The sequence below is a fragment of the Chinchilla lanigera genome, unplaced genomic scaffold (genome assembly GCF_000276665.1).
Source record: "Chinchilla lanigera isolate Chin_1 unplaced genomic scaffold, ChiLan1.0 scaffold00055, whole genome shotgun sequence".
Classification (NCBI taxonomy): Eukaryota; Metazoa; Chordata; class Mammalia; order Rodentia; family Chinchillidae; genus Chinchilla; species Chinchilla lanigera.
Genome location: NW_004955456.1, coordinates 7,924,885 through 7,948,700, shown reverse-complemented (window position 1 = coordinate 7,948,700; position 23,816 = coordinate 7,924,885). Strand labels below are relative to the sequence as shown.

Below are 23,816 nucleotides of genomic sequence, written 5' to 3'. Positions count from 1 at the left end.
CAATGATCCTCCTGCCTCAGCCTCTCGAGTGCTGGAATTACAGGCATGTGCCACCACACAGAGCATACCAGTGATTCTTGATTTAAAACAAAAAAGAAAAAACCAAGTATGTCCAAATGAGCCTAAAAGAGTTCTTTCAGCGAGGACAAATTTAAAATTTAGGTTTAAAGAAAGCATTGATGTTAGTTTAATTGCCAACATATTTTCTTTCTTAGTTGTACATAAAATTGTGTCCTACACTGGATGATGTCTTTCATTTGATAAAACACAGTAAAAGAATTGACTATGTCCCATCATTTGCTTACCTTTTCCCCAGTAATACTTAATTTTTTAACCTTCTTTCCCTTTTTGGGACTCCACTTTTATCACCACTTGTTCTTTGTAGCAGTGATTATTATACAACCTTCACCTGCATTGTCATTTATAATTCATAAAATATATATTTAAGTAATAGGTCCCCAGGGTTCATAAGTCAGAAGGTACAAAAGAGTATGCAGGGAAGTCTCCCACACTGTTGTCCCCAGCTCCAGGTGTCCAGTTCCCATATGTATATATATCCTCCTCTTTTTGTAATGCTCCTGGTCATAGACTCTACACTGTTGTCTTTGATCTTTACTGGGTGCCCTTTTGTGCATTACACACATTTAATTGCCACATAGTAGTGCTAGCAAATTGGCAGGCAGTTCTTTTTTTGTTTTGTTTTGTTTTTTGTCTTTTTGAGACAGGGTCTTGATATGCAGCTCAGGCCTTGAGCTCACTTTGTAGCCCAGGCTGGTCTAGAATTCATGACGATCCTCCTGCCTCAGCCTCCGGAGTGCTGAGATTGCAGGCGTGCGCCACCATGCCTAGCCTGGCAGGCAGTTGTAATTACAGCTTTACAGCTAGTTACACTGAGACCTGAAGGGGTGAAAGTGGTTTTCCCAGTGCTGGAGCTGAGACTCTGACCTGAGGCTTCAGGACGATTAGGCACAACAGTATGGTGTGTGAGTTGACTCGTTTCTTCCAAGATACACCATTCTTCCTTACAATGCCAGGTAGCATTCTGTTATGGTTTATATCTAGATGTCCTACCAAAGCCTCATGCACTCGTAGGTGATGCTTTGGGGAGCTGATTGGATCATGGGGTGCTATACCCATTGGTGGATTAGCCTTGCTGATGAGCTTATAGCTACATGAGCTGTCAGGAGGTGGGGCCTGGCCAGAAGAGGTGTAGGGGCTGTCCACAGAGGGTTTACTACCTCTCCGCCCCTCTCTATGTTCTCTGCTTCCTTGCTGTCATAAAGTGAGCAGCTTTCCTTTGCCAGACTCTTCCACTATGCCACTTCTGCTTAGAGCCAGCCAACCGTGCAAAACTGAAACCTGTAAAATATTAGCCTGTCTTGGTTACTTTTCTCTTGTTGCTGGGACAAAATACCTGACTCCCAAAATGAAGGAAGGAAAGGTTTATTTCGCTTACAGTTTGTGGAGCTTTTAGTCCATACTTGGCAGATTACAAGGCAGACTGGCACATGGCAGAGAGCTACGGCACATGGCAGAGAGCTACAGCTCATGGCGTCCGAACACAGCAAAAGCAACAAGCACACACCAGCAAGGAAGCGGGGAGGAATGGCCTCAAGCACTCTTTTCCTCTCTCTTACATATGCAAACTATCCACCCCAGGGCGGGTGCAGCTCTCACACCCATAATCAAACTCTAAAAGCCTGCCCCATGGCCACATGAGGCTTTGGGGGGGACACGCAGACATAAACCATAACAGAGCCAAAGTAAGCCTCTCATTCTTTAAGTTGTGTTATCAAGTATTGTGTCCCGGCAACAGGAAACCAATTAAGACATATTCTAAACTCCTGGGTGCTGGTTGGAGCCTTTTAGGAATCAATAGGGACCCACTTCTGGCCTTCCAGGAATCAGTAAGTCCTAGGAACTATTTATCAGACCCCTAAAAGAAGGACATGGATTCTTGGTATATTGCGTGCAAAAGCATGCAAGTGTGGCAAAACCCTTGTGAGCTGGAGAGGAGCTGGCCTGCACTGCTGGCCTTCCCTGCCCCTCAGGGTTTATTTGGTCTCTGCAGCATTTGCCTTGACAGTCCAACTAAGATCCCTCGCTCATGCAGTATCGCAGGGATGTAAACACTCCCCTGCAGAGTGATGGCGGAGGCGCTGAGAGGCACAGCACAGGGTGTAATCGGGAAGGTCTGAAGCTCCTACACTTCGAAGTGTGTGCTCTGGTCCCCTTGCACAACCTCTGTCATTCCCCAGGTTCTCTTCTGTGACAACTAGTGATGCTGCTTACTGAGCGCTTACCAAGCACAGTCCACTTTACACATGAGGAAATGCTCAGATCTGTTAGGCACTAGCTGAGAGCTGACCATTGTGCACTGGTGGGTGATGTTTAGAAGTCAACTCTGAGGCAGCTGAGTGTAGTGGTGCGTCCCATCCCAGCTGCTCAGGAAGCTGAAGGAGGAGGATCACAAATTTGAGACTAGCCTGGTCAACATACCAAGACTCTGTCAAAATGAAAAAAAATTTAAAAGGCCTGGGAATGTAGCTCAGCACTAGAAGACTTGCCTAGTATGCCCAAGGCCCTGGGTTCAGTTCCCAATACAAGAGAAGAGATGAGAGTAACTCTTGGATAAAATGGCCTGATTTATAGTGTTTGCCAGCCTCTGTGGTAGTAATACTCTTGTCATGCTAATTAGAGGGAAGTGAGCTGGGCATGGTGGCATGCATGGTGTAATTCCAGCACTCTGGGGGCTGAGGCAGGCTTGCTGCGAGTTCAAGGCCAGCCTGGGTTACATGGTGAGTTCAAGGCCAGCCTGGACTACATACCAAGATCCTATCTCAAAACAGTAAATTTAGAGGGAATTAGGATATGTGGCCAGAGACTGGGGGTTGTGCGAGTGATGAACATGCTGCACACATGCCCATGTGTGGTAGGTACCAGAGGGCCTTTGTGGATAGGAGTGTTAGGCTTGGGTCAGGTAAGGAGGGGTGTCGTCAGCCAGCTCTGAGTGTTGTGCAGCTACTGGGTCCTGGCTTTGCCATGTTCGGAGCGTCCTGTGACACAGAATGCACCATTATTTGTGCCTCCTTCCTTGGCTTTAAAACCTCTCTGGAAACCCCAGGAAGTTTACCGGGGTCTGGAACCAGGGAAGAATATGCAGTATTAGGAAACATTCTCAAACATGCAAAGTGATGTTTGAGAGTCACTGTCCCAAATCTTGGGCCTTGGGCCTTGAGCCTCATGCCAGGCCAGGGTCCCTTTTAGGGATTTGGGGCAGAATTGGTGCCCCGTAAAGGGAATTCAGTTGTGGTGTAATTCCTGATCCCCACCAGTGCGCTGATGGCAGTGTGAGCCTTGGGTTGTGTGCCTGAAGTCTCCACACTCAGCACCTAGGACGTGCCAGACATCCCGTGGCGGGTGAAGGGGCAGCAGGGAAGAGAGAGAAGTACCAGATTCCAGCCTCTAACTGAGCACTGTCACTGGGCCAAGTGCTTCCAGGCATTCATTCCTTAGCTCAGAGCCAGGGCTGGCCGCTGCCCTCCTCCTGGAGGCCTTTTCTCCTAAGTTCATGGGAGAATGGTCTTTGCCCTGAGCCGGTTGGCAACCAGGCTTGGGGGTGAGGCACGTCTCCCTGTGACCCTGCTCTGTAACAGGGGATAGGTGACCTCGCCTCTACATTTCAGTGTCCTACTTAATAGAATGGAAAGCATAATACCTGCTTCACTGGCATCTTCACAGCCATGAGTAGACTCGCACTGGCCTTGTTTCTGCTGTCTCCTGAGGCCTTCCACAAGAACCTCACTGTGGCAAGGGGCTGAGGTGCAGACTGGCACCCCAGCCGCACCCCTGCCTGACCTGCCATCTTGTGTTCTAGGAATTGACCGACTTGCAGCGGGATCCTCCCGCCCAGTGCTCCGCAGGACCTGTGGGTGATGACTGTAAGTATTCTGAGGGCTTCTGATTTAGGAGCCTTGCAATGAAAGTTCTCAGATTTATCTACCAAGCAGTTTCTAAGAAAACCAGTTTTCCGTTCACTTGCTCATACACAGCTTTTCCACTGGAGGTGTGAGTTTCCCTCAGCTGCTGAGGTTACACTCAGAGTGGAACCTGTGCCACCAGAAATTACCACTCCCACACCCATTCCTGAGAAAGCCGGCTGGACCCAGCTTGTGTGAGCGTCAGGAAAGTGCCCCCACCCCAGCCAGGCTTGGGGCGCTGCTGTAGATGCCATCGTGCAGCTGGTTATGGAGTACTGCACCTGGGAGCTGAGCGAAGAGCAGCAGCTGATGTCTCTGCCTGGGGAAGAGCTGCCTGTGGCTGCTTCCTCACATCCCCCTGGGGAAGCACAGATTGGGAAGAAAGAACAAGTACTGCCCTTCCTGGGGAGGATCCCGCTGCAAGTCAGTTAGAGGGAGAAGTGGCCGGGGCAGCCCTCTGCCTGCTTCATAGCCTGCAGGCCGGAGGCTGAGCCTTACCCTGCTTAGCTGACTCCCCTCACTCGTGGGCTGCCCGGGCTCCGGGACAGCTGCTGTATTGTGAGGCTGCAGCTGCTGGAAAACCATGCGGGGAGGGGGTGCCCTACACACACCAAAGAGTTGAAAACAAACTGGAACAGAACTCGGACAACCCAAGAGCTGCGGCAGACAAATGGATAAAAGTGTGGTCCTGACACACACTGTAGCCCAGATGAACCTTGAAACCATGCTAAAGTGAGTGAAATAAGCTAGGAAATTACAAACACTATACAATTCTGCTCAAAAAATATGTAGATGAGGAGAATTCATAGAGCCAGAAAGTAGATGAGGGGTCACCAGAGGCTTGGGAAGTTACTGTTTCATAGGCTGGGGGGGGCGTGGCAAAGCTTTGGAAATGGCCTGGGTTCCATCCCCAGCCTGCGCAGACACGCGTGCACGCACCCACGCACGCACGCACACACACACACACACACGATGAAAGACAGCACACAAACAGTGGTGCTGTATGCAGCATTGTACATGCCCGTAATGTGACTGTATGACACACTTGGAGGTGTAAATGCGTATCACGTGCTAGTGAAGGAAAGGGGTGATAGCCCACGTGTATGGCGTGTCCTGGGAGGAGCCAAGGTGGGCAGATGGAGCTACTGAAAATGGAGGCTCTCTCGGCTTTTTGTGGAAGTTGGAATCATTTTTGGAACAGCACAGAAATGACTGAGCTGTGTGTACAGAGTATGTTCAGGTGACTAACGCCATGCCCTCCAGGCACCTGTTCCTTGAGTGCCGCCCCATTAGTGCCACAGGCCGTGGAGTCATTCACCCTGTTCTCTCCTGCCCGCCCTCCAGCCCTGCTCAGCACCCAGCAGCTCAGCATTAATCTGAAGGAGGCCAGAGAATCCCAACCTGCTCCCCAAGAAGGGTCCGCTTCCGTTACCTACTCACTTTGCCATGGGCTCCTATTCCAAAATATTACCAAAAACACTCCTGGTTTTTGTTTTTTGTTTTTTGTTTTTTGAGATAGGGTTTTGCTATGTAGTTCAGACTAGCCTTGAGCTGTGTAGTCTAAGCTGGCCTCAAACCTGTAACCCTCCTGCCTCATCCTCTTAAGTGCTGGGATTATGGGCATTCACCAACACGCCTGGCTCAGCACTTCCAAAGGAACCCCAATAAAGGCACCGAGTGTGGAAGCTCAGATGAACATCCCTGCTGGGTAGCACCTGTGTGTTGTCCCACTTGGATGCTGAGAGAGGAAGCAGGTCCTGACCTCACAGAGAGGAACACAAGCTCTGCATCCAGCCCCCTCCTGATGGCGGCATTTTCTGTTTCCTGGTTGTGGGGTACCACCAAGCCACCTTGCCCTGAGGAATGAAGCCCCTTGCCCCCATTCTGTTTAGCCCTCATCTTTTCTCTGCTCACCTGTATGTGCAGAGCTGTCTGTGTAGAGGTAAATGTTCCCTTAATTGGCTAAAAAGAATATAACCAAGTTTGGCCAAGCCACCAACAGGTCTCATTGCAGTAAAATGACAGCGTCTGGGCCAGAATTACCCATCCGCCCTGGTTGGAATGGAGGCTTGAGCGAGACCCTGTGAAGTTCCAGGACTAAGACATAAGATAAATCTTTGCTGAGGCCATGAGACTCAAAATAAAATATACCTTCCCAGCAGTAAAGGTGCTAGCTTTTCAAACATCAAGTTATTTGTTAAGCCATTATCTAACTGGGGAGCCTCAGTGCCTGGCACAGGAGTGCTTTGTCCCTTCTTTACAAGCCATGCCTGTAGAAGCCATTATTCCTGAGCCCTCAGTCACAACCTTTACCCTACTTCCTTGCCAGTGATGCAAACAGTAAAAGCCATAGCCACTCTGAGTCTTGGTCCTTTGTTCCACGAAGAGGCCCTTAAAACTACAGATCTGTCTTTGTCTTTCTTCAGCCGCATGCCACATTGCTGGGTGGGAGACAGAACCCTCCGAGGGTGCTCGGTTCCCCGTCATGAACTGTAACGGTGAGCACAGCAGCCTCCAGGGAACTCTAGAGTCCTGGAGAATGTGGTGTTGGAACCTCCGACATACAGCTGGTGTCAGAAGTGAGGCGGTCTGTGGACACTGTGCTCTAAACTGTGTGGCACGTAGGCACGTTCCATGGGGTCTCTCACGTACCCGTGTCTCTTTTGTCTTGCAGTGTTCCACTGGCAGGCCACCATCATGGGCCCGGTAGGTAGTGCTCCTGAGCGCTCGCACAGCTCATCTGACTTCCTGTACCTCACGCTTAGCGTGAGCCTTAATCTCTTCCCATGTCTCACCTTACAGAACGACAGCCCTTACCAAGGAGGCGTTTTCTTCCTGACCATCCACTTTCCTACGGATTACCCCTTCAAGCCCCCAAAGGTGAGGCTCTCCTAGCTCCCCTGATACTTGGACAACAGGACCTTGTCTGGTCACAGGTAAAGAGGGCTCTGTGTGGGCCTTTCCCTAAGGGCCTGTCTTCTAGACTCTGGTAATAGCCCCCTGGGACTTTTGTGCTTTTGGTTTTTTGTTACTGTTGTTGTTTGGGTTTTTTTTTGGGGGGGTTGTTTGTTTTCTTTTGGGTAATATTGGAGATTGAACTCAGGGTTCACACATACTAGACAACCACCCTGCCCCTGGACTACATCCCTGGCCCTATCTACTTTTTATTTTGAGACAGGGTCTCCCAAGATGACCTCAAACTTGAAATCCTCCTGCCTCAGCTTCCCAAGTAGCTGGGATTAGGGTTACAGGTAGTGCCACCATGATCAGCTTCCCAGGACTTTAAACCCTAGGTTTTTAGAATTGATCCCTGTTGTGAGTAAGGGAGCAGGCTCCTTCCTAAAGGAAGAAGTCACCATTTGAAGGATACAATCAAAAAAATTGTTCCAAGAAAATCTGTTGTAAAAGAACTGAAAACCGTAGGTGAAAGGCGTAAAGAGGCTGAAGAGAGGCAGACACCTCTGGGAGTACAGAGTGCATCCTTCCTGGGGCTCAGGCAAGTGTGGTCAGGGTGGCAGGAAAACCAGGGGATCCCCAGCAGCTGGGTCAGAGGGAGGGGCTCAGAAGTGGTCAGAAAGTGGCTTTTATCCACGCCCAAGTGTTCCTGCCTTACTCACGCTAATAGTGAAGATGCCAGGCACACTGCTGGTGCTAAGGGGGTCAGGTCCAGTTGTAAAGCCCCCACTGCTATTGTGGTTGGTCCGGGTGTGTTGAAAGCTTGGTCCTCAGCTGGTATCGCTTACTGGGAGAAGGTGGGAATTTTAGGATGTGGGCCTCACTGGAGGAGGTGGCTCACTACGGTAAGACATGAGGGACACATCTTGTCCCCAGCTCCTCTTCTTTGGCTCTCTTGCTCCCTCTCTCTGCCCCGTGGCTGCCGGGAAACAGCAGCTTTCCTCTGCCACACCCTCCCACCATCATGCTTCTGATGCCCCACAGGTGTAAAAAGCCGTGCAGCCATCTGAAGATGGACTGAACCCTTTCAGACTGTGAGCCAAGTAACTCTTTCCTGCAGGGCGTGGTGGGGCACACCTGTCATCCCAGCATGCTGGGAGGCTGAGACAGCAGGGTCACAAGTTCAAGCCCAGCCTTGACCATTCAGCAACTTAGCCAAAACCCTGTCTTCAAATAAAAAGGGCTAAGGTTGTAATCCCAGCACTTGGGAGGCTGAGGCAGGAGGATCAAGGAGTTCAAGGCCAGCCTGGGCTACATAGTGAGTTCAAGACCACATAGCAAGACCCTGTCTCAAAAAAAAAAAAAAAAAAAGGGATGAGGCTATAGCTCAGTGGAAAGAGCCTAGGTTCAGTCCCCAGTTCTACAAATCAATCAATCTTCCTTCTAAGTTATTTGTGTTGGGCATTTTGTTGCTCACGGACACAGTAGCTCTTCCGTTTTGTTTAGTATTTATTTAATATGCTGGGAAACAGGAAAGTAGATACCCCAGGGTCTGGATTACACAGGGACAGTCTCTGTAGATCCAACCCAGGGTGGCTGCAGGCAGGTCCATCTGGATCCCTGCAGTGCTCCTTGTGACTGGGGTGAGCCAGTCAGGTCTGCAGGCCCTGGTTTTCTTCTTGTCAATCCCTTACTTATTGTCTAGGATGGGGTTCTGGGTCGGGGTGGTTTTGCTTCTGCCCTAGAGACATTTGACAACATCCTGGGATACCTTGGGTTGTCAAAACTAGGGAGTGGTGGTGCTGCAGGACCTCATGAGGGATGGCCACGCATGCTGCTCAGTACCCTGTGGTGCCCGGGACGGAAGATGCACAGGTACAGTCCTCTGGCTTAGGGCCCTGACAGATCAGTTTTCTGTATTAGGTTAAAATGGTAGCAGTTATGGTTGAGCTCAGTAGTAGGCACTTGGCTCACATGCAGAATGTCTGCCCTCAACCCTCAGCACTGCAAAGCAAAAGTGAGGGAGAAGTCGGCATCCTCTGCCTTCGCACACACCTGGCTCGCTCGGTGGAGCCGAGCACAGGGCCACTAACAGGAGGGAGAGGCCCTAGGTGTGGCCTGGACATCCTGCCTTGCACACTGGGAGTGGGGCTGTCATGTTCCATCTGCAGCTTATCTTGCTGCTAGACGCGGTGCTCCAGGGCTGCCCATGCTTGCTGTGCTGCACAAGCAGGACAGAGCCTGCCCTCTTGAGGTGCACTGTCCTGTGGGGCACCAGGATGCGTAGCAGACGAGGGAGTCAGGCTGAGAGGCGGCTCAGGCACAGACGGGAGCTGGGTGGCCCAATCATGCTGGTGCAGGGTGCTGCTCAGGGCCAGCTGGGTGCCTGTATGTCCCCGCAGCACCAGGGCGCGGAAGCCAGAGGGTAGGTACAAGGAGCAGGGTCTGTGTGGGCTCCTCCTGGGGGGCTGACAGGATCCCCCACCCACTGTGTGAGAAGCAGCTGGGCCGGGGCCCCAGCATAGCCTGTGTGGGGGGCAGGAAGAGGAGGCGGACTCTGAGGCATTGACCCTGAGCCAGCAGGACCGGCTGCCTATCAGCTGTGGTCACACATGATGTGTGCACAATTCATATCACTTGAACAGCTTTTTTTTTTTCTGATTGCAAAACTGGTTAAAAGTTCATTATTTTTAAATTAGAGAACTAGGGTGCAGATGGAAGCGAATCTGCTGCAGACCCAGAGGAACCACAGCTACATACACATACCTCTAGATTTTTTTCTGCATACACCAATATATATTTTTATTTTCTCTTTCTCTTTCTTTTTGTTTGCACTGGGAATCAAACTCAGGACCTTGTGCTTGCCAGGCAGGTGGTGTGCCACTGAGCTATATCCCCAGCCCTTTTTTGTCTTTTTGAGATAAGGTCTTGCTATGCAGTTCAGGCTGACCTCCAGCTCACTTTGTAACCCAAGTTGGCCTCCAACATGCAGCAATCCTCCTGCCTCAGCCTCCCAAGTGCTGGGACTACAGGCATGCACCACCATGTCCAGCTGGTATTTCATTTTAAAAACGAGAATAAAAGCTGGGCATGGTGGTGCATGCCTATAATCCCAGCACTCGGGAGGCTGAGGCAGGAGGATCATTGCAAGTTTGAGACCAGCCTGGACTACAAAGTGAGTTCAAGGCCAGCCTGAACTACATAGCCAGACCCTATCTCAAAAAAAAAAAAAAAAAAAAAAAAAAAACCAACCCAGTTTGGAGCCAGGGACAGTGGCACATGCCCATAATGCCAGCACTCAGGAGGCTAAGGAAGGCGATTGCAAATTCAGGTCCCTCCTGGGCAACTTAGAGAGACCCTGTCTCAAAATAAAAAATAAAAGAAACAGGAAAGAACAAAAATAACAATTCTGGGAATAAGGAATTTTGTGAATAAGGAAACTGAAGCCTAGAGAGGATATGTTGTTTTCATAAGATGGCATGGTTCATAGACCATAGTTGGACTCAGACCCAGATGTGTCAGCCTTTAAAAACAAAACAAAACTTACTTTGAAGTTTTTTTTGTTTTGTTTTGTTTTTGTCTTTTTTCGGTACCGGGAATTGAACTCATGACCTTGCACTTGCCAGGCAGGCGCTGTGCTGCTGAGCTAAATCCCCAGCCCCTGAATTAATTTTTTTTTTTGTCTTTTTGAGACAGGGTCTCGCTATGCAGTTCAGGCTGGCCTTGAGCTCACTTTGTAGCCCAGGCTGGTCTTGAACTCACAGTGATCCTCCTCCTGCCTCAGCCTCCCAAGTGCTGGGATTACAGGTGTGCGCCACCACACCTGGCTGTTGAATTTATTTTAGATTTAGAAAAAAATTGCAAGGGTTAGGGGTGTAGCTCAGTGACAGACATCTGCTTAGTATGTGGGAAGCCTTGAGCTCAACCCCAGGACCTCCCTCCATTAAAAAATAAGAGTTGCCATACATTTCTTACCTACTTTTCCCTGGTATCGATGTCTTACCTTTCTATACTGCCATGATCAAAACTAAGGAAGTGAATGCTGGTCATGGTTCTGTGACTAACTGAAACCTTGATCAGACGTTAACGGCTTCCGCCAGTGTCCTTTTTGTGCTCCAGGACACAGTGCTCAGTTATTGTCCAGTCCTCCCCATAACCGCAGTCTGTAACGTGTTTCCTTTTTCCATGGTCTTTCATGGTGGTGATGCTTTTAAGGAGTGTTACGATCATGCTACCAGCTGTCCCTCTCTATGGGTCTGTGTCATGTTTTCTCAGACTATGGTTATGCATTTTGGTCAGACTCATCCAGTAGGCGTCCAAGTGCTGCAGTTGGGTGTGATGTTGCTGAGCCTTACCACATGTGCGGGCCTCGGTGGCTCAATGGGTGACCTTAGCCTCTGTTTCCCACTTGGTCTGAGCCAGTGTGAAGAAGCCTCTTCTGGAATCACTGGTGGCAGCACTGTGCAGATGTTACCACAGAGGCTACCTGGCCTTGAGTGCTTTAGATAGAAATTAAACATGTTCATAATTCTAGAGACTTTTTCCAGCTTCTGACAAGGGAGTGGGGGATGCTGGGCAGAGAGGTGACAGGTGCTAAAGCCGCTCCACTAGCCAGGCGTTGGTGGCGCACGCCTGTAATACCCGCACTTGGGAGGCCAAGGCAGGAGGATCGTTGTGTTTGAGGCCGGCCTGGGCTACATAGAGAGACCCTGTCTCAAAAAGACAAAAACTAAAGAAGGAAAGAAAGAAAGAAAGAGACAGAGAGACAGAGAGACAGAGAGACAGAGAGAGAGAAAGGAAGGAAGGAGGAAAGAAAGGAAAGAAAGGAAAGGAAAGGAAAGGAAAGAAAGAAAGAAAGAAAGAAAGAAAGAAAGAAAGAAAGAAAGAAAGAAAGAAAGAAAGAAAGAAAGAAAGAAAAAAGAAAGAAAAGTAAGTAAGTAAGTAAGTCTCTCTACTGGATTGGGATGCAAACTACCGTTGGCAGGGGTCTTGGTTGAAAAGGCTTCTCTGATCCGTCCTCCACTCCCCTTTCCCCAGGAAGGGATGGTGCGGTGTCTTTAAGGCAGCATTTCCCCAGTTTATCACCTCCATTAGCCCAAGGACAAAGTGAAAATATTAACTGTTATTAAGGACTGAGAAGTAAGCTCTATGAGTTGGGATTATTTTAACCAGGAAAAACGTGAGCTGAAAGATGAGTGTCACTTTCACAAGAAAATAAAGTGTTTGTGTCTTTTTAAAATCTCCTTCTACAGAGGAATAAATTCAGCTTTCGATTCAAGGAAGATTCTGGCAAGACCGCATGATAAATTTGGGTTTTTTTGTTTGTTTGTCTGCAGTGCAGCATATTGAACCCCAGGACTACCACTACTGAGCTATATCCCCACCCCTTTTTATATTTTGTTTTAAGACATATTCTTACTGAGTTGTCCAGGCTGGACTCAAGCTTGTGATCATCCTGCATTAGGAGGCTGAGGCAGAATGATTCCCACAAGTTTGAGGCCAGTGTGGGCTATGTAGTGACTTCAAGGCCAGACTGAATTACATCATGAGAACCTGTTTCAAAAAACAAATTAAAAAAAGCAAAGCAAAACAAAACAAAACAAAAAAAGAAAGCAAAACAAATAACCAACCTGTGATCCTTGGCCTCCCAAGTAGCTGGGATTATGGGCATGTACCAGTGCTACCAGAAGGACTGCATGATCTTTATAGGAGATGTCTAGGCAGATGCTTACTGTCATAAGACCCTTTTGAGGTTTGATTCTTCCTGGGAAAAATCATATGGTGAAAGATATTCAAGCTCATATATGTACAGTCCTCATAACTTCATATTCTAAAATGAGTTTTGTTTTAAAAACTGCCTTAGGGAGCACTCGGGAGGCTGAGGCAGGAGGGTCATTGTGAGTTCAAGGCCACCCTGAATGAACTGCATAGCGAGACTCAAAAAGACCAAGAAAACAAGACAAAACAGCAACAAACTGCCTAAGGAGGCAGAGATATAGCTCCACATAGAAAATTTACTTAGTGTAGGTGAATCCCTGGGTTCAGTGCCCAGCACTCAAAAAAATACAATATTATGAATTATACTAAGTATGCAGAAAATGACAGCTAACAGCATAAAAGGCCCATGTGCCCTCCTCCTGGTGAGGAAACGGTGCTGAGTGCTCGGGGCAGGGAAGGTGGCGGGCTGCTCCCTGCCAGCGTGTGGCTTGCCAGTGGGTGTGGGTACAGCTGAGCCTGCTCTCACTCCAGGCAGGAAGAGCCACATATCATCAGGTGCCTGATTCCACAGTCCCATGCCAGTGCTGGGAGTCCCATCACACCTCTTTTTTTTTTCCTCTGGGAATTTTGTTTTGATTTTGGAGGGGAGGGTTGTGGAACTGAACTAAAGACCTTGTGCTTGCCAGGCAGGTACTTGTGCCACTGACCTATATCCCTGGCTCTGTATTTTGTTTTTGTGGTATAGCCTTCTCACTGAGCTACACCACCACCCCTTCTTTTGTTTTTTATTTTGAGATAGAGTCTCAATAATTGCCAAGTTGCCCAAGCTAGGCTCAAACTTGTGATCCTCTTGCCTCAGCCTCTCAAGTAGGTGGAATTCCAGGCATGCTCCATTGCAACTGGCTCATTTTTGTTCTTCAGTCTCACTGTTGCCCAGGCTGGTCTTGAACTCCTAGGGCCAAGTGATCCTCCCACCTCAGCCTCCCAGATAGCTAGAACTTCAGATGTGCACCACCACTTCTGGTCTATCACATCCCTGTTTAAAGCAAGGACTGTGAGCTCCAGGGAGGTCATCTCAAGAAGTGATTTTTGGCTGTGGTTAAAAAGAGGCGAATGGTGGGAGAGTGCATTGAACATAGGACCTCTGTCCTTGAGGCACTGAGTCTCGTGCTGCTTATTTCTATTCCAGGCGTCATCTGCTCCTGTCCACGCACCTGTGTGTGCGCCCTCGTTTCTCCATTGAAAGAAACCCGCTTTACCACAGAACTGTGTCTTGGTTTCCCATCAGCAGTACATCTTGGAAATCGCTCCCTCATTGCACATGATGATTCACCGTGTTCTTTTTAAACAGTTGTGTATATGAAACACTAATTTTGCCAGTACTCTCTTGGGAAACAGTGAGTTGTTTCATGGCTTTTGCTACAGATGGTATTCCTGTGTATTTGAAATATACAGGGCAATCAAGGGCTAAATCCTGGAAAGGGGTGTCTCATAAAGGTTGAAGGAAGAGTGCTAGTTCCTATCTGTCATGTGTGAGGTGCTGGGTTCAGTACCCAGCACCACACACACAAAGGTGAGAGCAGAGTCCGTGGCTTGGGCTCATCTGCCACTGATGGGCTTATGTGAGCTGAACAGCTGTGCTTTTGAGTCCAGCCAAGACCGATGATGGCTGAAATAGCAAGTTTGGTCTAAGCCAGCTAGGCAAAAATGAGTAGTTAAACAAGATGAGGAGTGAATTTCACCTGGTTGTTTCCTGTGGTGACTCTTATTTCCTGATCACACCCTTAGTTAGAATCATCATTTTCCTGCACACACCTAGGCTTCTGAGTTCTTTCTCCCAGCCTCCTTGCTACACAGTGTGCTCTGAGGGAGATGGTATCAATCCCTCCAGTGTTCAGAATGAGGCTGTAACAGGAACTGGTCAGGAGACTTCCGGGGTTGCCCTGCTGGTGTCCTATTGGGTTGCGGGAACATTGGCACCACTGGGACTTTGAGGGTTGGAGCGTGGGGCACCTGGTACAGCCCAGCAGTAACTGCTTCACCTTTACCTGGTTGTTTTTTCAGACATTTCCGTGGCTTGTCTGACTCAGATCTTTTGTCTCTGCAGGTTGCTTTCACAACCAAAATCTATCACCCCAATATCAACAGCAATGGCAGCATCTGCCTGGACATCCTGCGATCACAGTGGTCTCCAGCACTGACGGTGTCCAAAGGTAGAGACCCTGGCGAGTGCTCCATATGTCGTCTCTCATGTTTTTACCTCCTTGCTGACTGGGTGGACGCAGGGACTCAGGAGGCTTTCTAAGGTCCTACAGCCCGCCCAGCCCTGTGTCCACTCAGTGTGCCCACACCGGGAGGACATAGCATCCTTGGAGCCCTATGCCCTGCACCCTTGAGGTCCTCAGCAGCCAGCCACTGTGGGGTGCTCAGGGCTCTGCCACTTGGGTACAAAACATGGGTACAAAGAGCAAGTACTGTACTTATACTCCTTATCTTAATAGCAGAAGGATAGCCAGGTGTGCTTGTAATCCTAGCACTCTGGAAGGCTGAGGCAGGAGGATCCAGAATTCAATTCCAGATGGGCAATATAATAACTTACTGAGACACTGTCTCAAAATAAAAAATAACTAAAAACAGAACTAGAGATGTGTGGCTCAGTGCAAAAAGCCCTGTGTACAATGAATAAGGCAAAAATAATTGTTTTTTAGCAAAGGACAAAAATTTATTTATTTATTTTAAAATTTATTTTTATTTGGCATAAAATATACAACCAAAAGAGCTCAGGGTTTGGGCAGTAGGGAAGATGGAGTACACATGGTGTCTATTTAAGGTAGGGAACTGTGTCTCTGACTCCTCCACCCTACCCCTTTGTGAAGAAGGACCATAAGGCAGTGTTTTCAGAGGGGAGTTGATGCTGTGCTGGGGCTCTTATAGGACACATGATCCCTGAGGGACAGAACACCACAGCTGTCAGGTGGCATCAGAACTACACTGCAGAGCCCTTGGAAATCCTATAGCCCACTTTCCCCAGCCTGTACCTGGGCATACTGTGGCCCAGAGAGGGAAGGGCACACAGATCCAAGAAAAAAAGTCGGAACTAGAACCTGGGCAAACTCAGCGGGACGCAGCCACAGACTTGGCCATGCGCAGTAGATATTAGACGTGTCAGGCAAGCGGGTAACCTGCAGAGAAACTGCTGTGGTTTGCAGGCAGCAGCCACTGCGCTGCTGTCCCTGACCTCAGAGTTGGGTGTGTAACACCCAACAGCTAACTAGATGGTGGTCGTGAACCTCAAGACTTTTCTTTCTGTGAAGTGGTAGAGCTTTCTTGCCACGAATGGCAGTATTATTATAGTACCTTCTCTGTTCTTTCCTTTATCCATTCATCTGGCAAGAACCAATACAGAGCCAGGCATGGTGGCGCACACCTGTAATCCCAGCACTCAGGAGGCTGAGGCAGGAGGATCATTGCAAGTTCGAGGCCAGCCTGGGCTAATGAACTCAAGACCGGCCTGAACTGCATAGTGAGACCCTGTCTCAAAAAGACAAAAAAAAAAAAAGAACCCATACAGACTGTGAGTCATCCCTGAAAGGAGACTCACAGGGCCTGCCCCCAGGTGCCTCGAAGTTGGTGCAGGCGCAATGTCTGGATGACAGTGAAGAAACCAGCCTGAAGCAGAATGCAGAAATGCAGATATTAACAAAGAGGAAAAAAGAAAAGCAGTGCAGATACTCCTTCTGAAGTAAGACGGGCTTAGCATGAACGGTTCGTGCTGGAATCCTGAATATCGAGCACCTCAGCCTATCAGGTGAAGGTGGTGGAATGGTGAAAAACTTCAACCCAAGAAACAGTGGATTGTGAGGCAGTACAGATGGCAGAGCCCTGGGCAGCCAGGAGAGGCCATCAGAGCACCTTGGGCAGCTGGCAGGGCTGGCTTTGGAAGGCTAAAGGGGCTGCAGCAGCAGATAGGGAGGTGGCTCTGTCCCCTTGGGTTCTCCATGTCTGACATATCTGGATACAGCCCAGCGTCCTGCCGAGACCACTCCTCTGACTGGAACCTCATTGCACTGCCTGAGGCCCGAAGTGTAGCAGGGACAGTGTCACCCTCTGCCAGCCTCGCAGGGCTATGTACAGTGAAGCCAGGGGAGCCAGGGCCAGTACAGCCTTAGGAGCAGGGCCAGAACAGGAGAGGAAAGTGCAGTGCAGGGAGGGCCCTCAAGTGGGAGGAAGGAAAACAGCTGGGTCTAGGGGTACTGAGGGGAGCCCGCAGCCTTCTGGGGCCTCTCAGCTCAGAACAGCAGGACATCAAGTCTCTGAAGCAGACGGGACCTGCCCCTTCCATTTGTAGCTTTAGCAGTAGGAAAACTGCTCAGGACTTCAGTGGACTCACGAAAGCCGGTTTGGAGTCATGGCGGGTCCAGGGAGAGTGGAAACCATAATTCTAGCAGCTCCTTCTGCTCTTCACCGAACCCAGAGGGTGACTCCTTTCATCCAGGGCCTCCGAGAGCCACACTGAGCGTATGTCCCAGGGACCAGCATGAGCAGGAGGGAGTGTTGGCCTTGTGGTCACAGCCTCATTTCAAAATCTGTTTTACGCCCATCCCGGGTGCTTCACGTTTGTGACTTTGAAAAGTTACTTGGATGGCCTGAGCTCCTGTCTTAGCAGCAGGCAGGGTGCCTGGGACCAGAGTGTGTGGCGTTAGGCACAGACGGGCTCAGGCTCAGCAGAGGCTGGAACTGCCCGGGCTTCAGTGAGAGGAACAACGAGGGCTGGGGCCACCCTGGAGCAGTGTGCTGCGCTCGCACCATGAGGTCCACAGTGTAGCCCGCCAGCGGTGTGTGGGCAAGGCAAGCTCATGACGTGAGCAGAAGCATCAGACTGGTGAACAGAAAGTACAAGTGTGCAAAGGTTTGCCAGACTCAGGGGTGACCTCGTGGCCACAGCTGACTAACTCTTTCTTCTCTTCCCAGTTCTCTTGTCCATCTGCTCTCTGCTCTGCGACCCCAACCCTGATGACCCTCTGGTGCCAGAAATAGCTCACACCTACAAGGCCGACAGAGAGAAGTACGCCTACTCTTTGGGTTGCTTTGTGCCATGACCGCCCAGGTTCGCAGGACACCTTCCTGCCCGTGCCACGCTCTCATCCAGTGTGTGTCCAGGCCTGGCCTCCTGGCGCTCACTAACATGTCCTTTGACTCGGAGGAGGGAGCAGGGATAAGAGCAGTTCACCCTCCTGGGTGGCTCACCAACTGCCACTGCTGAACCCTAAAATACTGCTATAAGCCCTGCCCTCAGGACAGCAAAGTCAGTGGCCAAGAGTGGACTCAGAAGAATCCGAAAGAAAATTCTGGATTAAACCCACAGGTTTAAGGTGTAAGATAAGGGGTTGTCTGCCTGGCCAGACCTAGAGTGAGGCTGACACCGGTGAGAAGGGCACACTGACGGTCCGTTTGCTGGCGTGGTTGCACGGGAGCAGTGCTGCTGTCTGTCCAGCAGACTCGCACTGCCCGCTCTCTGTTTGAACATCAGTCTCCAGAGCCAGAAGCGTAGAACCTGGACTCCCTTCTCCGGCACGTCCGCGTGCGCCAAGGCCGGGGGAGCCGGGGGAGCAGACACAGTGGACGTCAGCACATGCCATTCTCTGGGTGTTGGCAGCCCAGGGAGAAGGGGCTGGGTGTGGCAGAGCTGGGCAGCAGGAGCAGCAGCCCTGTGAGAAGGGCTGGGTCCCAGAGGGAGGGACTAGGGACGGTGTGGAATGACTGGCATGAGTCTTAGGTCATCACTTGTGTTTGAAGAGATTAGAATGGAATGTAGTTTTTTCTAGCTTAACTTTTTCTTGAGACCTTTAGAGATCTTATTTCTGTCATTGAAGTTTCCTGGTAACAGTTAAAATGAATTTTATTTGATTAATTTTAAATTGTATTTACTTTAACTTTTGTTATGAGTTACTTAGACATAACAGTGATTTTTTTCAGTGCCTTCTCTATAAACTTGTCTCATTTACAGTCCCCTGGCCCCAGCTGTCTTCATAGTACTAGTGAGGGTTATATGCACACCGCCACTGCCCTCAGTGGGCGCTGGGCCTGTGCCACGTGTGTCCTCCCCAGTTTGTTCGTGATGCACAGGAGGGCAGACCACAGAGAGGTGGCACTGGAGTGTGTGCTGGACAGCCTGGCACATTCCAAGCTGAACCTTGAGACGCTCTTTCTTCCTTCACTGCAACCATATTGAAGGCCAGGAGAGTGTGGAGGTTTGTTGCATTATTACGTCTTCCACAGCATGTAGTCACAGAGGATCCACAGGACTCACTGAGCAAGGCGCTTGCAGCCGTGACCAAAGCGTTCCTGATCCAAGGAGAGTGTTTTCGGGATGTCTGATGAGCAGCACGTTTGCCCACATCAGTCAATGTTTGCTGCTCCCCAGTGCAGTGACATGGCCATTTCAAGTGAGGGTGTCACTCCCTCTGCTTTTTTCTTCCAGGTACAACAGGCTAGCACAAGAGTGGACACAGAAATATGCTATGTAAGTGCCTCGGAGGTTTTGAGGGACAGACTCGCCTGCCAGGCCCATGTCTGCCTGTGAAGCTGAGCTGTGGGCTGCACCACTCATGGAGCGTCGTCTCTTCTTCACGCACGCCTTGGCCGCCCCCTCTTTCTGGCTGCAGCATGTTGGTGCCACTCTCAGCCATTGTGGCTTTGACAGAGTCACATCTTTGATGCCAAATCAGCAGCCATTGTTATGATCTGCAGCCTTCCTGGTTATACTGAAACCAGTCCGTCTGCTCATGTCATCTGTTCCGTCTGGGGGACAGGGTCCTGCACACCTCCCCCGTCAGCCTTGGACAGTGCCGCCGCTCACTGTGGCACCAGGTGGGAGCCCAGCCTGGCCCCTCACCACCTGCCCTTTGCCTTTAGAACTCAGAGTCGTCCTGGGCATCCAGGGCAGAGCGGGCTTCCTTTACATCTCGTCTGCCACAGAGCCATGTCCTCAGGAGTCTGAGTACATCCTGGAGGCTCCTGGGAATTGGGACAGTGTCACTGGAAAGCAGAAGCCTCATTCTGTGGCTTCTGCCATCTTCCACTGTCTTCCTCTGCAGATCCACATGGTGCATTTCTCTCCTCACAACAAGAAGCAGGAAGGGGAAGATGTCGGGATGTAAAGCACGTAACACTCCCTGAAAGATGACGGTGTGTTTTAGAAGCAAGAGCGAAATTATGAAACCAGGAAAGATTTAGATTCTTTTGTATGTGATGAGGGTTCCCCAACCCCACCACCTCCTGCCAGGAACATACACAAAGTCCAAGTGTAAGCCATTCGCAGACGAGAACACAAATACTGGGAAAGACTTTCAAATGTAAATAAAAATGTGGTTTCCTTATAACTCAATGATAATTGGCATTTAAATATCCTTTTTTTCTTGCATGCAGACTGGAAGATAGACTTAGCAGGTTCTTCAGAGCCTTGTTAGAGTAGTGCCTGGCTTCCCTGCCTGGCTTTCTGCTGGAATACATTTCCAGGTTTGCCCGTAGAGCTAAGAGATTTGAGATTAGGTTAGCTCAGAAGAGGCAGGAGAATATTTCTAACAAAGCCTCCAAAGAGGGAGGGAGGTTGAAAGGCTTGAAATCTCTAAAGTCAAATCCAACTTAGTTTTTCCTGGGTTGGTTATAAGCTATTCCATTCCCAGGGAGTCATTCTTTGATGAGGCATAAAACTAGGAAACCAAAAGGCCAAGCATGGCCTTTACAAGCAAATGGGGAAAAAAAAAAAAAAAACGGACAGATCCAGCACTGGGGGTCAGTTAAGGTGACCACAGGAGATTACTCACCCCAGAAACTGCCTGGTTGTAGCTGTGACCTTATTGCCAAGTACACTGCCAGTGAGATGCCATTCTGAGACTGCCTACATCGTCACCACTGTGGCAAAGGGTGAAGCAGAGTGAGCCTGATCCACACGTTTTGTGGAGGTTCCCACCTGCAATCCCCATAAGGCTTTCTGGGGGTCCTGTGACCTTTGTTAGTTCCTTGTCACTGTGGGGAGAATTGCTTTTAAATCAGTCTCTCTGTCTCTCTGATAAGCCTTAATACACGGGGAGAGAGCTTTTACTATGGCGTCCTCCCAGGGGCTGTTAGCCAGGCTCTGCAGAGCAGCCGCCATGTAGTGTGTGAGATCATGTGCTTCCGCTCAGCACACACAGCACTTTGCAGATAATGACTCATGGAGTGGGAAGGGAGCACTGATGCACATTAGACACAGGTCAGGGGGAAGTCCAGGCCCAACTTGCTGTTGGAGCTGTATCCATTGGCTGCTCTTTCAAGCATATAGCTTGTAACTTCAGAAAACGCGGATTTTCTGAAATCAGTCAAAATTCCCCCAAGCATGTCCTTTCTGATGGAGACACAGAGTGGAAAAAGTAAAATCGGGCCTTTGGAACCTCTAGTATAAATTTCCATGTGCTCATTGCAAGCTTCAAGTAGGCTTTGTACCTGGCAGACCCCTCAGACTGGCTTGTCCCCCAGCAAATCCTGTTTTCTGCACTGGGAAAGTCACCCACTTGTCATGCCTTCCAGGATCCAGCTCACCCCAGAGAACAGCAACTGGACAGCAGATCTAAAAAGCCAACTGGGCTAGCCATGGTGGCCCACACCTGTAATCCCAGGACTCGGCAGGCTGAGGCAGGAGGATAACCATGAGTTCGAGGCCAGCCTGAATTACAGAGCAAGACCCTCTCTCAAAACCCACACACCTGGGAATAATGTGGTTTTTTTCCCTCTATGAATCAGAATGATCAGGAAGGTGAGTGATCTTAAGCAATTGATCTGTGTTGAATCAATAACTCCTAACATCCTCAGAAGCTTCTGAATTTGTTGACTGGAACTGAGGTTTAGATCCTCTGTCAGCTCCAGGAAGACCCAGAGCTCCAAAAATATGGCAAAGGTCAAAATCTCCTGGCAAAGGATTAAAATGCCAGGATGCAGTGTCCAGGAGGCCTGATATTCATAACTGAGCAGTCTGCCAACACCGTGGAATTCCACACTGCCTCCCTGCAGTTGCTCAAGAGTGGCCAGATATCTGTCTGAAATTCACAAGAAAGCCTCAGTGTCAGTGCGCTTGCAGGACTCAGCTGCCGACCGGTCTGGGGTCTGTCCATGGTACTGAAACTCAGGTTGCGTCCTGAGCTAAGCACAGAGTCGCTTATTTCTCCTCCCTTTCCATGGCTGGTTGTTTAGCGGGCACATACTCCCTCCCTTGCAGTACTGGGTAAGGGCTGGACCGGCTCTGCATCTAGCCGTGAATGCTGATGCTCTGAAAAGTGGAGGGTGTGGCTATTAGCACTTCTAGAAAGCAGCCTGATGCTGTGCAGGCAGGAAGAATAGTCCCTCCTTTGCAACGTTCCTTCCAGAGGCCTGCTCCTTCACCTACTGTCCACCTGTGAGAGGAGGAAGGACTTGGTATTCACTCTCTGAGGTCAGCTTGCTGGTTTCATTGTCCCTACAACCTGGTTTTTCTTTGTTCACAGATTTTATTTAAAACAAAAACAACAGAAAAGCTACTAAGAATCTGCAAAACCTACCAGGCCAGCCAATGGCTTCCTCAATTTTTCTTAAAAATGTCTCTTCCTTCCTGGTCCTCCCAGGGCCTCAACCTCCAGACTGGTGTGCTTGATAGCACCCAGCTGCATGCAGCAGGGTGTCCTCAAGGACAGCAGCTCAGCCAGGCTGCATGTTGGGGGGGCAACATAGAGCTGCCTCTTGTAGCCTACTTCTCACCATGCTTTCCCCCACAAGCCCAGTCTACTTGATCTCCAGGGAGTGGTTCTGCAAGTAAGGTTGTCACTTCTAGCTGGCCATCATAATAATTTTATCAAAGTATTGATTAGGCACTTATGTGCAAGGCTGAATCAGGTCCGCATACCCTAGAGCAGGAAGAGGAAGCTGTGTGCACCGCTACTTCCCACTATGAGACCCTTCAGCCTACTCTCCATGGGCCCTGGTTTTTCCTACTTTTCCCTCAGCATGGATGAGTCCAGTCACCACACACTAAGCAGATCTAATTCCAGAACATAGAAACCTGCTCCTTTGGCCTGCACAACCTGATTTCAGGTAAGGGTGAAATAGGACACATCTCCTCATGGGGAGGAGACATGGATTCTCTTAATCTGTGATGTGTGTGTTACTTTTCTCTTTGTGGAGACAAAATACCCAACATCCACAAGTTAAGGGAAGAAAGTTTATTTAGCTCACAGTTTGTAGAAGTTTCAGTCCATAATTGGCTGACTCTAAGGCAGGGTAGCATGGCAGGCAGGCATCACAGAGGAGAAACAGTCCATGGTGGGCAGAAGATAGAAAAGCAACAAGAGACCACCACAGCTCTTTCTATCCCTCATATCTTATCCAGTCTACTTAGGGCAGGTGGCACTCACATCTTTAATCCTAGTGTCCTTGATCCTAGCATTGCACCGTGAATCAACCCCAGCCTTACACAGCCACCTCTGAAAAAGCCCCACCTATGACTGCGTGAGGCTCTAGGGAGAGATCTAGACACAAGCCATGTTACCCACTGAAGGTGGAGACATCTTTCTCCCTGTTTGGCCTAGCTAATAATGTATGGAATGCATTCCCCCCTTATCCCCTTTTCTTATCAAAAATAGCTGGTAATACATATTTCACACTATGAAGAAATACTCTAAAACAATGGGGGAAAAACATACTCATGACCCAATGGAAAATTACCAACTCTTGACCTAGCCCAGTGAAGCCATGAAAGCTAGATCCATTATTTTGTTAATGGGCCAATCTGATCTCTGCCAGACATGTACCCTCTTCACTTATTCCTCAAAAGCTGAAGACCTTTCTCTATTCTCTCTTCCTTTCAAAGCTTTTGTCTATAAATTCATTCTGTTTTAATTTCCATTATCATTAAAACAAGTTCCTACACATGTCCTGTATCAAGGGTAGGATCTCCTGAGTTTGACTGAAATGTTGAGGCGTGCTTCCAGACCTCCTGGGGGTCCTGAAACCCCAGGATGGACCCTGAGGGCCGAGGAGACGGAATTGTTTCCCCATGGCCAGAAAGGAAATGGTGAGCTGCTTCCTGTCTTGGCCCCTTTCCCTCGAGGAAGGCTTGAAGATAAAAGTGCGGCCACATTTGTGGATGGAGGGAACAAGTGCTCTCTGTAAGGGAGCGGATAGAGGCAAGATGGGGCGCTTCCCGGTGGGGCAGCC

General features: G+C 49.5%; 1 protein-coding gene across 5 annotated transcripts in view; it reads left to right on the top strand.

Moving 5' to 3' along the window:
- Ube2d4 (ubiquitin-conjugating enzyme E2D 4 (putative)) overlaps positions 1 to 19,986 on the top strand; it is a 23,441-nt gene extending 3,455 nt beyond the window's left edge. The window contains exons 2-8 of one of the 5 annotated variants that reach the window (XR_262888.2): positions 3,878 to 3,941; positions 6,655 to 6,686; positions 6,783 to 6,860; positions 8,666 to 8,750; positions 14,701 to 14,806; positions 17,565 to 17,658; positions 19,075 to 19,986. Coding sequence is in view for 3 of the 5 variants with exons in the window: in XM_005396686.2 (XP_005396743.1) it covers positions 3,878 to 3,941; positions 6,655 to 6,686; positions 6,783 to 6,860; positions 14,701 to 14,806; positions 17,565 to 17,658; positions 19,075 to 19,120 (420 nt within the window). In the remaining 2 variants the exon portion in view is untranslated. Of the gene's footprint in view, positions 1 to 3,877; positions 3,942 to 6,654; positions 6,687 to 6,782; positions 6,861 to 8,665; positions 8,751 to 13,782; positions 13,991 to 14,700; positions 14,807 to 17,564; positions 17,659 to 19,074 lie in introns of those variants that run through there. The other 4 variants (XR_001236338.1, XM_005396686.2, XM_005396687.2 and 1 more) reach the window with 4 other exon arrangements.
- The last annotated feature ends 3,830 nt before the right edge of the window (positions 19,987 to 23,816 follow it).